The sequence below is a fragment of the Microcaecilia unicolor genome, chromosome 13 (assembly GCF_901765095.1).
Source record: "Microcaecilia unicolor chromosome 13, aMicUni1.1, whole genome shotgun sequence".
NCBI lineage: Eukaryota > Metazoa > Chordata > Amphibia > Gymnophiona > Siphonopidae > Microcaecilia > Microcaecilia unicolor.
The window spans coordinates 63,183,562-63,197,196 of NC_044043.1; the positions used below are offsets into that span (position 1 = coordinate 63,183,562).

The window sequence follows — 13,635 nt, forward strand, 5'->3', positions numbered from 1 at the left end:
CGTCATTGCGCTTTGTGGGATGATAAATATACGACCGCTGAGAAAGCCCGAGATTACCCGAACTACGCGGCCTGCCAGAATAGCTCCAGATGAAGCGCTCTGGTCCCCAACTGGTCTAATTGATAAGAATGTCTTCTGAAGAGACAGAGACTCTGAACAAACTGCTTCTGAAAATGAGCTCCCCGGCCAAGGAGACTAACAGAGCTGATCCAAATGCATACCTCTGGTCAAACTAAAACGTCAAAGTCAGCCATGTAGACTGGACTTGACCTGGAACAAAAGAAGCAAATACTGATGAAGGGAAACCTTCTGAGATAAACATCTGGGCAGTTGCGCCCTCTGAAGAGACTCCAGGAGAATCCTAGCGCAAGGCACCGACTCGATCTGTACCGCCCTGGTTCCCCAGAAACCTGAAGAAACAATCTCTTTCCGATGGAGTCAAAGTCTGCTCGGAGAGACGGAGTTTAGACTGGAGCCGGAGGACTGAAGTCGACAGAAAACACTCGACTCCGGCTTATAGAGAACCTAACGCTCAGATAATCTACTAAGAGAGTAGAAGACAGATTCTACGCGGAACGACTACTCCAAGTCGGTGCTGCAAGAATTCTGCCCCCCCAAGCTGTCACCAGAAGACTCTTGCGGCAAGACTTCGCCCAGAACAACCAATCGTTCAATTGAAAATGCAATAAAATGCTCTTCACTGAGAGAGCCGCCTCTACAACTACCATGAGTTTGGTAAACGAAGGAAACAAATATGTTCAGGACGAATAGGAATGGAATAGCCAACTTCTGAAAGAAATGAGAGAAGTCAGAAAAAATCCCATGACCGCCCTGGGACAATGACAAGCCACCAAGTTCCCCTTCGAAACAGGGCAGCTAGAGGTCTTGACCGACCGGCATGAGATCTAAAATTGGAGAGAAAATGGAGGCACGACCTTGGTACTGGAGTGCCCAAGGGAAAGAAATTGCTCAAAGGTCCAGATGCTGGCAGAGAGCTTCTCTGACAGCCACGAGTCTGATGCGAACACCGGAACGAAATTCCTGAGCCATGTGATATGCGTACCCTAACGCATAACTGCAATACCCAGCCATCCAAAGGGTAGACTCACCTCTCTTGAAATGAAACCAAGCGAGCGCCTACAAGAAGCAGCGTCTGTGCTTGCACCCTTGCATTGCCCAGAACAGGAGAAGCAATGGAGAAGTATCTGACAGCAGGAAGACACAAAAGCCGACCACTACTAGAACGCTGTAAGAGGTATAACTCCTGAAATTGCCTCAAACCAGCACCTAAACTTTAGGTGACCTGTTGCAAATAACTTCCAGAGAAATCAGAATCCCAAGAGATGTAATTGGAAAAATGCTGCAGTATAATATTGCTCACCTGCTAAAACTAAAGTAGAAATTTAGTGGATAGACTGGAAGCAGATGTGAGAATTGCTGAGGACCGGATGGCACACCAGGTGGTCCTACAGATTGGCCTAGAGTAGCAACACATATGCTCTCAGACTCCCCATCAGCTTTGATTGCAAGAATGTGATCAGCCAAGAAAAAGGACTCGAAGCCCTACCTTTTTGGAATAACTTGGCTAATTCGGGAGAAGAACTGACTCCGAAACAGATAAAAAGTAGTAGTAGGTGAGTGCCAGCTGTGCACTTATCTCCAAATGCTACTTAACAACTGTTAATAATTGGAAACTGAGCAAGAGCAGGGTTACCTGAATTGCCCTTGCATTCAAAGAGCACCAAGGGGGAATTGAGCCCAGCTTGCGAAGGACAGAGGGGGGTGTTCCAACCACTGTGCTATGCCTGCAGACTGTCTGGACATGGCTCAGCATTGGACGCAAGTCATATGAAAAAATTATATACTGAAGCTGGAAAACTGCATTAAGAACTTCTTATGCCAGAAAATGTCACCCCACCAGGAAGTGGATAAAAAGGCGGGAGAGGTGGGGAGGAGGAGAGAGGCGGAGAGGGACAGGAAAAAATAAAGTTGCAAATGTCTGACCATACATAAACCGCTGTGCGGAAGGGAAGCACTATTCGACTACAACAAAAGTGGCCACCTGCACAGCTGCATAACACTAGCAGAAATAACAATATAGATAGAAACTATATATATATATAGATATATATATGCATATATTATTAATATTTATTTATTTCAATGAGGACGCCCCGCCAAACATGCCTTAAAGCAATCCGTGACAGATATAGCCCAGATTGAAAAGATATCCCAAATATTTTGGTTGGGAAATTAGAGACATGAGCTCTGCCTTCTTTATTGGAAAGAAGTTCCCCTTGCTGTTTTGCCAAGGTTGCAATCGCACTGCACAGGGCCTGCCATTTACAGCGCTGTGTATGCCTTGGAGCGCTAAAGAAATGATAACCAGTAGTGCCTCTACCGAAAAAACTATGAAAAACGCTGCATGACCAGCTAGGAACTGACCACACTTACTCAACTGGCCTCCCCGTTATGGGTGGCCCATAAAAGAAACCTAAGGCGGCTAAAAATCCACTCAGCCGCAAGCTCCAGCCCCGTAAACAAAACACCAGGCTCTCTGCTTCAGAATGCTGACATCTGATCTCCAAAATGGCGGCGGTTCCCGCCGAAAATCGGAACCGAAGAGGAAAGCGCAACGAGCGACAAAACAACGGCAACAGACTCAGACACCCCTGCTCGACAGGGCCGACAGGAAAAGAAAAACAGAAAAAACAGAAACCTGGTCCTCCTTATTAAACCTCGTGCCATAACAGCACACACATACAGCCGCTCCTAAACTGCACCGCTGACAGAAACAGCGGCGGATTCTGTCTACATTGTAAAACAAAAGGCAAGAAACAGCTGATCAAGAAACATCTGATCGCTATGGAGCAGCCCTGCTTGTTCTTACTGCCCATAAACGGCTCTGCCAAGCCAGCAGACCGGGAGGCTCGCTGCTTTCATTCACATAGATATTTATCTTTTAGATTCAGTAGCTGCCTCTCCCATCCTCTAAAGTCGCCCCCCTTGAGGCGCTTGAGGAAATTCTTATTTTGCTTTGAACAGGCAAAAACAAGCTAGCAAAGTCCAATTAGCCAGCACCAGGGAGGATAGGGGGGGAGTGACTCGGCCTTAGTTCCGAGTGCAGCAGCCCCAAGGCTCTGAGGGACCCACAGGGGTTTCAGGCGTCAAATAGCAGGTTTTTTGTTTTTTATTTTTAAACAAATGCACAGGGACACAGAACAAAAGGCATACCAATACTTAAAAGTTAACCAAAAGAGAAAGAAGTATAGAAAAGACTGAGACTGAAGGGCTCACCACCTTCCACCTGCTGGAGACTGAGATTACTGGATCTTTCTCTAGCTGGCAAGGGCTCTTATTGGCTGGCTACAGTCACAGTTTTTTTCTCAGTCTCCACCTGCTGGAAGGCGTACACAACCCATCAGTCACATTCTGGGCCGGTCCGGAGGGATGCTAAGGAACACCCCCCTGCTCTACTGGCAAAGCACAGGAGCCACCACAGGCAGAAATCCAGGAGCTGAGAAAGCGACGTCCACACCTGCTGGGAGACAGAGATATACTGAACGCAGAGGGGGCTGGGCGTCCAGGAACACCATGTGCTTTCAGTGTTCTCTATCTCCACCTGCTGGTAGGCGGATACAACCCATCAGTTAATGGATTCATCTGCTGTTGATGACAAGGAAGTTGTCTTTCTGTGCTGAGTTACTTGCTGAGCTGGCCTTTTTTTTTTTTTTTTATTTTAAATTTAAACACAGTTCAGACCCATACCATGGAGGACATGGGGGGAGGGACCCAGTCACCCAAGTTTGGCACCCCCAGACCTCTGCCTCCAACTAACAGGCTTTCCATTTGTTTTTTTTAATAAACGGGTGCACAGAAGAGCTAGAAACCAACTAAGAGAAATACAGCAGAAAAAATAGAGAAGTATAAGGAATGAGACTTAAGGGCTCTCAGTCTCCACCTGCTGGAAGGCGTGCACAACCCATCCGTCATTCAATGGGCCGGTCCCGAGGGAAGCTAAGAAAGACAGGGTAGGACAGGGACCTGCCAAACAAGTTATGTCCTCAAGGTTGGCACCCTCAGCCACACGCCCCCAAGCCTGGCAGCAAAGCCCAGGAGCCCCCAAGCAGAATCCAGAAGCTGGAAGAAATCTGTCCACCACCTGCTGGATATAGAGATATACTGAAGTGGTAAGGAGCTGGATGTCCAGGGTCACTGCTTTGTCTTCAGTGTTCTCTATCTCCACCTGCTGGTAAGCAAATACAACCCACCAGTTCCTGGATTCATCTGCTGCTGAGGCTAAGGAAATACAGATTAAAGCTGATTCAGGCATTTCTTGCTCTTTTTAAGGAAATGTATACCTCGAAACTTAGGATGGCCAATACCTCCCATTGTAACAAAGTGGACTTGACCCGCTTTTGTTCTCAGAAGCTCAAATAATGTGGATCAGCCAAACATTCTGCGAGCGAGCAGTATGCCAGAAGGAGTGGGGGGCTATGGGTCAAGTGAGCAGGCCTCCACTTCCTCTTACTACTCAAGCAGATTCAGGAACACGTGGGACTTGAAACTACAAGACCACCCTGATCTTCTGCCCTCCATGGCACAAGCTTACACAGAGCTAAATCATGGTGCGGAAATGAGAGAGACAGTTTTCTAAGGCTGAGGAAGCTCTGTACATATTAATGCAAGGGAACTAGGTGGCAAACTACCAAGCACATTTATCTGTCGTTCTCAGGCAGCTAATGAGACACAGATGCAGAGTGAAGGCTGGATATGAGAGAAACTGAGTGCAGGCTTGGAGGAGAAGACATATATAGAGATGAGATACGGTTGGGGACCCAGGCCAGGATGATATGTGAAACAGTGCAACTGCTTTGCGGAGGGGAGGGGAGACTGTGGGCATCTGACAGCGATTTGCAGAGACACCTCAAGGGACTGATTTACAGAAGTTTCCTTGCCCACAGACATAGAACAGAAAGACAGCCTTAGTAAAATCAGTTGCTGATCTGGGAGGTGACCACCACCCCAAACCTGACAGGAGGCAATGTTGGAGGGGTGAGGGAATGAGGTCTCATGTGTTGACTCCTAGATTTAATGAAAATTTGTTGAGGCTTAATTTAGTGGAAAATTTCTGAAAAGAGATACATCAGGACCAGTAAGTAAAGGTTCCGACTTCCACTCCAGTCAGAATGGGGAAAGGGAAGCAAGATCCAAGAGGTTCTACATTGGCAATTTGGCAACAGATAATACTAGAACAAATGTCACCATAAATATACACTGTCATTGGTTACCTGTACAGATATATTCATAAGCAGAGTGGGTGTTTTTGACATTCTCAAAAGACTATGTACAGTAAGCTTTCGGGTGTAAAAATAAATATTGACCATGCCAATACACTTCTGTATGATTCTCAGTGGCGTCACGTTTTCAGGATATCCAATGAATATGTATGAGATAGTTGTATATTAAGGAAGCAGTGTATGCAAATTGATCTCATGAATATTATTTGTGGATATCCTGAAAACCTGACTAGCTGGGGTTACCCCCAGACAGGTTTGGGAATCACTGGTTTATGAAAGCAGTTTTCCCGCACTGCATGTAAGGTAAGATTTATCTGTTCTTTCTAGAATATGTGATGAAGTTAAATTACAATTCTGATGATTAGGTTTGTATAAATGACCAGAGAACATTGCAAGCATTAAAATGACTTGCATCAGGCACATGTTATTTAAGCTGCTGATAGCAGAATATTACATACAAAAGAGAAAAAAATAAGTTATATTGCCCCAGAGAGTGACTACCTTGCGTCCAAGAGGTTTGGGTTCTCATATTGTTGCCTGAAAGCAAAAGTGTCGTATGTGCAATGAAAGTATTGTATGTGTTATACTGCATTAAATGAGACAGACATTAAGTATGCTGCTGTAAGATCTTCTTGAATGAAGAACTGTTTTGATACTTTAATGTCACTGTTAAATTAAAATTTCATATATTATTGGTAGTTTATAAGCATGCTAAAATCCTCATTTTCTCCTATTTGCATCAAGCGCACATACAACACTCTTGCTTTTATGCAACACTATCTGTATATGTAGGTTCAGTTGCGAAAGGAATTTAGCAGTTTGTGTTATAGAAGTTTAACTTGTTAAAAAGCTGTAGTAAGACTACAAAAATGTACAATTCGACAATAAAACACTGATTATTTCCCTTCAAAGTATTCCTCATCTCCTACTTATAAATGAACAAGGAGGAAGCAGACAACTCACTCATCACAAGTATGTTGGTGGGGTCAGTGCCAGGGCTTATGTTTTCTGTGCGGCACAGCAAATCACCATCTTTAGATCTCTCAAAGCAAGTCAGATAGAGACATATTAGAAAGGTAGTGTAGTCAAGTGTAGATACAGCAGAGACTGTTTGGCTGTCCTTGCCAACCAATGGAGGAGTATCATGGAGGTTGTAGCACCATCAGCCTATTTTTTATCATTTTCAACAATAGTAAACCGATGTTCTCACTTTTATAATTGGAGCTGGGGATTTCATTCTTAAAGGTGGTATACCAATTTATCCAATAAAAGACAAAAACCAGTAATGAAGCACATACACACTGAAAAGAAGAACCACATCATTAGTGTCTGCAGCGAGAGACTGGAAGATCAAGGAACAATAGCCATACTACTTTATATTTTAACACAAATCAGTAAATCAATATACTAACTAAATTTATGCAACAAATTTCATCCAAATAGTTCCCAACATGCTCATATTACTCCAGAGACAGTTTTGTCTGAATGCAAGTAGCTTTTTCACTAGAACATTCTATTATGCTTTCCAAAAAGAAAAAAAAAGGACTAATTTAATTACCCAATTATAACTGGATAAATTTAAAGCATAGGGAAATAAAGTAAACTGAACAGGAATAACAGCCACTGAATGAAGGCAAGCCAAATTCAGTAGTTATGTCTGGTCTTCCATCATACAAAAGAAAGAAACTGATGCACCTTGTAGGCTAATGTGTTAAATAAGAACATTAACACAATACACTAAAGCACTTGAAATATGCTTATTATTTCAGAACCAAGAGGAAAAAAATAAACATTTCACCATTGAACCCCTGAAATGCTAAATTGCATTTGAAAGGGAGCATCCTTTTCAAGATCTCTTTCCTTCCATTATATACCTCCAAAGCCAAGGCCGTCTTGTCGTAGGCATTAGGGACTCGCTTCTGGATAACCCTGGCATAAATAGGCCCATTCTGGAGGTTAGGGAGCGGAGTGTTGACGCTGGGCTGGGCATAGGGCCCTGGCTCCTGCCCACCCAGTGGCTGGGGGTGGGAATTTTCCTGGTTACCTCCAATCAGAGCTGGTACTGAAGCAGAGGCAGGCCTGCATTTCTCGACATAAGGCACAGGTATCATCCCTCTCTTTCCTTCGCTGTCCTCTGCATTCCACCATTGCTCCTCAGGTTTATCCCGGATCCTTAGGATGTCTCCCTTCTTAAATGGTAGATCTTCTTCATCATTGCCATTAAAGTCAAAAAGAGCTCGCACATACTCTGCTTCTTCCTGCCTCAGAATAACACCATGTTGTTTCGATTTGGATACAGGTTCTATCAAGGTTGTAGTGTCCAAGTAATGTATTTTATAAAATTCCAGCAAAGCAGGTAATGACTCAAATTCCTGATCCCCTATTCGGAATCTGGAAGGATTCAACCCTAAAATAAGAAAAGCAGGATGTTAGTAAAGGAAGAAAAGCTACAAAATACATATTCAATTTTCAAAAGCATTTCCATTTGTTTGGCTCAGTCCACTAATACAAATACATAAACAAAGTGGAGTTGCTTACCTGTAACAGGGATTCTCCATAGACAATAGGGGAATGCATCCACACTATATGGTTACGTTACCTGATGATCTGGAGTGCTAGTGCACTCATCTAGCTCACAGAAGCCCTTTGAGGCTTCTCCGAGCAAGCACGGATGTTCCTATACATGAAGGATGCCTTCCTCTGATCAGTCCGTATTAACTGTTGATTTATAGTTGGAAGAGAAGGCAGGAGGGAAAGCGTAGTTGCATTCTCGTTGTCTACGGAGAACTCCAGTTAGAGATAAGCAGGGGAGATATGGGAAAATTAGGTTCTTACCTTGGTAATTTTCTTTCCTTTAGTCACAGCAGATGAATCCATTAACTGATGGGTTGTATCCGCCTACCAGCAGGTGGAGATAGAGAACACTGAAAGACCATAGTGCCTCTAGGACGGCTAGCCCCAACTGCCTTCAGTATTTGAGATTTCCAAAGCAGAGTGAACCATAAAGGTATAATAACAAACTTTCCTCACAGCGAACAATCGCCCCAAAACAGTAGTATCAAAGGAGGGACTATCTCAACCTCCTATAGTAGAACATCATGCAGAAATTCTGATTACTGTTTTCCAACTTCTCCCAATGAGATTTATATCTGCATGAAAGATCTGAACAAAAAAAGTCAGAAAGGGAGGGATCATGGATTCATCTGCTGTGACTAAAAGGAAAGAAAATTATCAAGGTAAGACCCTAATTTTCCCTTCCTTGTCATCAGCAGCAGATGAATCCATTAACTGATGGGATGTACAAAAGCAATCCCTACTTAGGGTGGGAACAGGCCACACCACGAGCCAAAACTTGAGCTCCAAAAACAGCGTCCTCCTTCGCTGCTACAACCTGTAATGCCGGGCAAAAGAGAGCTGAGAAGCCCAAGTAGCCGCACTACAGATCTCTTGAAGAGAGAGTGCACCCAAGGAGGAGATGGCTCTCGTGGAATGCGCCTTAAACGCTTCAGGCGGAGACCGACCTGAAAGCAGATATGCAGCAAAAATGACTTCCTTGAGCCAATGGGCTATAGTGGCCTTAGACGCCGGGTCTCCACGCCGAGGACCTGACAACAAGACAAAAAGGCGATCAGAAGTCCTGAAGTCATTTGACATCTGTAGATACTGCAACAGCACCGTGCGGACATCCAGAAGATGTAACTGTCCAAAGCAGTCCGGGAACGCTTCCCTAGAAAAGGAAGGAAGAAAAACGGGCTGGTTCAGGTGAAAACGCTGAAACCACCTTAGGCAGGAAGGAAAGCACTGTACGTACCGTTACTCCAGACTCCGAGAATTGCAGAAAAGGGTCCCGACAGCACAGCACCTGCAGCTCAGACACGCGTCTAGCCGACATCATGGCCACCAAAAAGACTGTCTTGAGAGTCACATCCTTCTCCGAAGCTCGCTTAAGCGGCTCGAAGGGTGAACACTGAAGAGCCTTGAACACTAGCCCCAGGTTCCAGGCCGGACAGGGCAACCGGACAGGAGGACGGAGCCTAAGCACCCCTCTGAGAAATCTGGCAATGTCCGGATGAGCAGCAAGGGACAAACCAGCGGACTTTCCCTCGATAGCATGATAATGCTGCCACTTGCACCCGCAGGGAATTGTAAGACAGGCTTTTTTGTAAACCCTCCTGCAAAATGTTCAGCACAATTGAGACAGTACCTCGCATGGGTGTGATCGCCTTTGAAACACCCCACGCCTCAAATCTGTGCCAGATCCGAGCATAAGCTGCAGAGGTGGATGGCTTGCGGGCCTGCAAGAGAGTGGAGATGACCTTGTCAGAGTAGCCCTTGTCTCTCAGCCGTAAGACCAAATCGGCAGGGATCCTCCATAGACACCGGACCCTGAACCAACAGGTTCGGCACCAGGGGCAAATGCCCTGGAGCGTCCACCAACATCCGGAGGAGATCCACATACTACGGACGCCTTGGCCAATCTGGAGGAATGAAAATCACCAGACCTCGGTGCTGTCGAATCCGCAGTAGGACTCGACCTATCAAGGGCCAAGGAGGGAACACATACAGGAGGCCCGAGGGCCAGGGTTGAGCCAGAGCATCCAATCCCGCCGAGTGCGGATCTCTCCTGCTGCTGAAAAAGCGAGGTACTTTGACGCTTGCACGACGCCATTAGATCCATACTGGGAGTCCCCCATTTGGCACAAATCTGAAGAAAAACTTCTTTTGCCAGTTTCCATTCCACCGGGTCGATTTGATGCCTGCTGAGAAAATCGGCTTGCACGTTGCCCTGACCTGCTATGTGAGCTGCTGACAGAAGCTGCAGGTGGAGGTCGGCCCAGTGGCAAATCTGAGCGGCCTCCGCGGCCAGGGTCCTGCACTGAGTGCCGTCCTGACGATTTATGTATGCCACCGCTGTCGTGTTGTCTGACAGAACCCGGACAGCAAGCCCCTTCAGAGTCTTTTGAAAGGCCATAAGAACCTGGAATATCGCTCTCAGTTCCAAGCGATTGATGGACCACTCCGCTTCCACGGGTATCCACAGACCCTGAGCATAGCTTCCCTGGCAATGCGCGCCCCAGCCTAGAAGGCTGGCATCTGTTATCGCAGGCACAAAAAGGGGTTCGAAGTTTCCACAAAAGTTCAACAAAAAAGAAAAAAGTGGAAAAACACAACTTCAAGAGATCAATCCGAGACAGGGGGTGAGATGCTCCAGGAAAACTTTATTAGGGACCCTACACGGTCCGTGTTTCGGCTTTTAAAAAAGCCTTCATCAGGGGTCTATAAAATAACATAACACATATATAATCATCTATTGACTCATGGGATGATATTATAAGCCTGTGATATAGATATATTACCTTTTGAAATATGTTTCTATAATGCTAATCAAATTATATATTATTTATTTACCATTTGATTTCTATGATGCTTGTCTGATGATATAGTAATAGTATTTGTATTGATTAAATTCTAAGTTAGAGGATTTGATTCACATTAATAATGTTTAATAATGTTTTATATTAGGTATTTTTCACATTACGTGTTTTTACATTTAGTTTTTATATTTGGTGTTATATATTTGATTTGATCTTAATTATATATGTGTTATGTTATTTTATAGACCCCTGATGAAGGCTTTTTTAAAAGCCGAAACACGGACCGTGTAGAGTCCCTAATAAAGTTTTCCTGGAGCATCTCACCCCCTGTCTCGGATTGATCTCTTGAAGTTGTGTTTTTCCACTTTTTTCTTTTTTGTTGGCATCTGTTATCACCAGGCACCAAGAAGGAAGCGCAAGAGGCATTCCTTGGCGCAGCATCCTGTCGGAGAGCCACCACTCCATACTGAGCTGGACCGCAGGGAGCAACGTTAGTCTGCGTTGATATTCCTGGGACGTCGGAGACCATTGTTGAAGCAGGGCTATCTGCAGGGGCCTCATATGCGCTCTTGCCCGAGGCACCACCTCCAAGGTGGCCGTCATCGACCCCAGCAGGTGGACAAGGTCCCAAGCTCGAAGGCGAGGCATCCGCAGGAGCAGACGGACCTGATTCTGAAGCTTGCACTGCCTTTGGTCGGGGAGAAAGACCAACTCCGATGCCGTGTCGAACCGGACCCCCAAATACTCGAGAGACTGAGAGGGGGGGTCAGGTGACTTTTGGGTAAATTGACCACCCAGCCTAGCGCCTGCAGGACCGCCACCACTCTGGCTGTGGCAAGACGACTCTCGGTTGCCGAGTCCGCTCTGATGAGCCAGTCGTCGAGATAAGGGTGAACTCTGATACCCTCTCGCCTGAGACAGGCAGCTACTACCACCATTACCTTGGAAAAGGTACGGGGAGCTGTGGCTAGGCCGAAAGGCAAGGCCTGAAACTGGAAATGCTTTCTCAACACTGCACAGCGGAGGAACCGCTGGTGTGGAGGCCAGATAGGAATGTGCAAATACGCTTCTTTTAGGTCCAGAGATGTGAGAAACACTCCTGGCTGTACCGCCGCAATGACAAAGCACAGGGTTTCCATGCGAAAATGTCGTACTCTGAGAGCCTCATTTACTCTTCGTAAGTCGAGGATCTGCCTGAAAGACCCGCCTTTTCGAGGCACAACAAAATAAATGGAATAGGGGCCGCAGCCGCGTTCGGTGGGAGGCACTGGGATCACTGCTCCAAGGTGCAGCAAGACTTGAAAGATCTCTTCTACCGCCACCCGTTTTACAGCAGTGCCACATTGGGACTCCACAAACACGTCTCTCACCGGGGCACCGAATACCAGTCGGTAACCTTCTCTGATCAGGTCCAGGACCCACTGATCTGAGGTAATCTTGGTCCACTCCTCTAGAAAGAGGGAAAGACGTCCTCCTATTGCAGGCAAGGAGGAGTGGACCGGCATCCCATCATTGTAGAGGACACCCCTGAACTCCTGGCCTTGAACCGGCCCCTGCGGAACGTTTGTCCGAGCGAAAGGAGTTCCTCTGCTGAAAACGGGCACGTTGAGAAAGCCCAGCAGAGCGCCCCGGGCGATATCTTCGAGCTTCACGGATGCAAGGTCTGGAAGAGAACGGAAACACAGAACCCTTGGAAGAAGGCCTCGGCCTATCCTCAGGTAACCTCTGGGGTTTATATTCCCCCAGGTCTTTCACAATCTTCTCCATTTCTTCTCCAAATAACAGGAGGCCCCGAAAGGATAGCCTCACCAGTCTTTGCTTAGAAGCCATGTCAGCCGCCCAATGCCACAGCCAAAGAAGGCGGCGGGCGGACACCGCCACAGACATATGTTTAGCCGAAGCTCTGACCAGATCATACAGGGCGTCAGCCAAAAATGACAGGGCCGACTCCATCCGCAGGGCAACCTCAGAAAGGGGGCCCGCACCATCGGCGGGCTGTTCCACTGCCTGCTGCAGCCAGGAAAGACATGCCCGGGCTGCATAGGAACTGCAAATAGACGCCCTCAAGGCAAGGCCCGCAATTTCAAAGGACCGCTTCAGCGCGGACTCAAGCCGCCGGTCCTGCATGTCTTTCAAAGCGACTCCTCCCTCTACTGGGAGAGTGGTCTTTTTTTGTCACCGCCGTGACCAATGCATCCATTTTAGGCATCACCAAAGGGGCCAAGTGCTCCTCACGCAGAGGGTAAAGCTGACCCATAGCCCTGGCCACTTTCAAAGGCCCATCAGGGTCAGACCATTGAACAGAAATAAGCTCTTGGATGGAGTCATGCACAGGAAAGGCCTGAGTAGGCTTCTTAGTACTCGCCATCCTCAGAGGAGGTGTCGCCTTCAGAAGGATCATCAATCGAGAGGGCCTGCAAGGCATCAGAAATGAGAGCTGGCAGCTCATCGCGGTGGAAAATCCGGACCGCATTGGATCATCCAAATCCAGTGGCAAACAGGCACCCTCCTCTGGATCATCCGTCCCTGAGGGTCTGCCAGATCCCTCAGACTCTCCACAGCCCGACCACTGGGGGGGGGGGGGGGGGGGGGGGGGGGGGAAGAGAAGGATATGCACTATTTTCAGACGGGGAATTTACCCATCTATGTTTAGCATGTTTCCAATGCTCGGGGGAGGAAATAACCTCTGAAGTCATCCCCGGGGCATCAACACCCAGAGGGAAGCCAGGATGCAACGCAGTGTCAAACTGCGGCAGAGCTCTTTTCAGCATAAAAGCCTTATGCATTAAAAGCACAAACTCGGGGGGGGGGGGGGGGGGGGGGGAGAACTCACCCTGACCCTCCACCTCAGAATTAGGAGAAGCGGATGTAGGAGCTCCTCAGGCAGCCTCTAAACGAGGCGTTCCCCTGCACTCAGACTCCTCCGCAACCGCGAGGGTCGACGCATGCGGTGCTTCCAA

General features: G+C 47.0%; 1 protein-coding gene across 2 annotated transcripts in view; it reads right to left on the minus strand.

Annotated features, from left to right (window-relative positions):
* CRK (CRK proto-oncogene, adaptor protein) overlaps nt 1-13,635 on the minus strand; it is a 74,818-nt gene that overhangs the window by 20,520 nt on the left and 40,663 nt on the right. The window contains exon 2 of one of the 2 annotated variants that reach the window (XM_030222488.1): nt 7,175-7,707. In XM_030222488.1, the coding sequence (XP_030078348.1) occupies nt 7,175-7,707 (533 nt within the window). The remainder of the gene's footprint in view (nt 1-7,174; nt 7,708-13,635) is intronic. The other variant, XM_030222489.1, reaches the window with a different exon arrangement.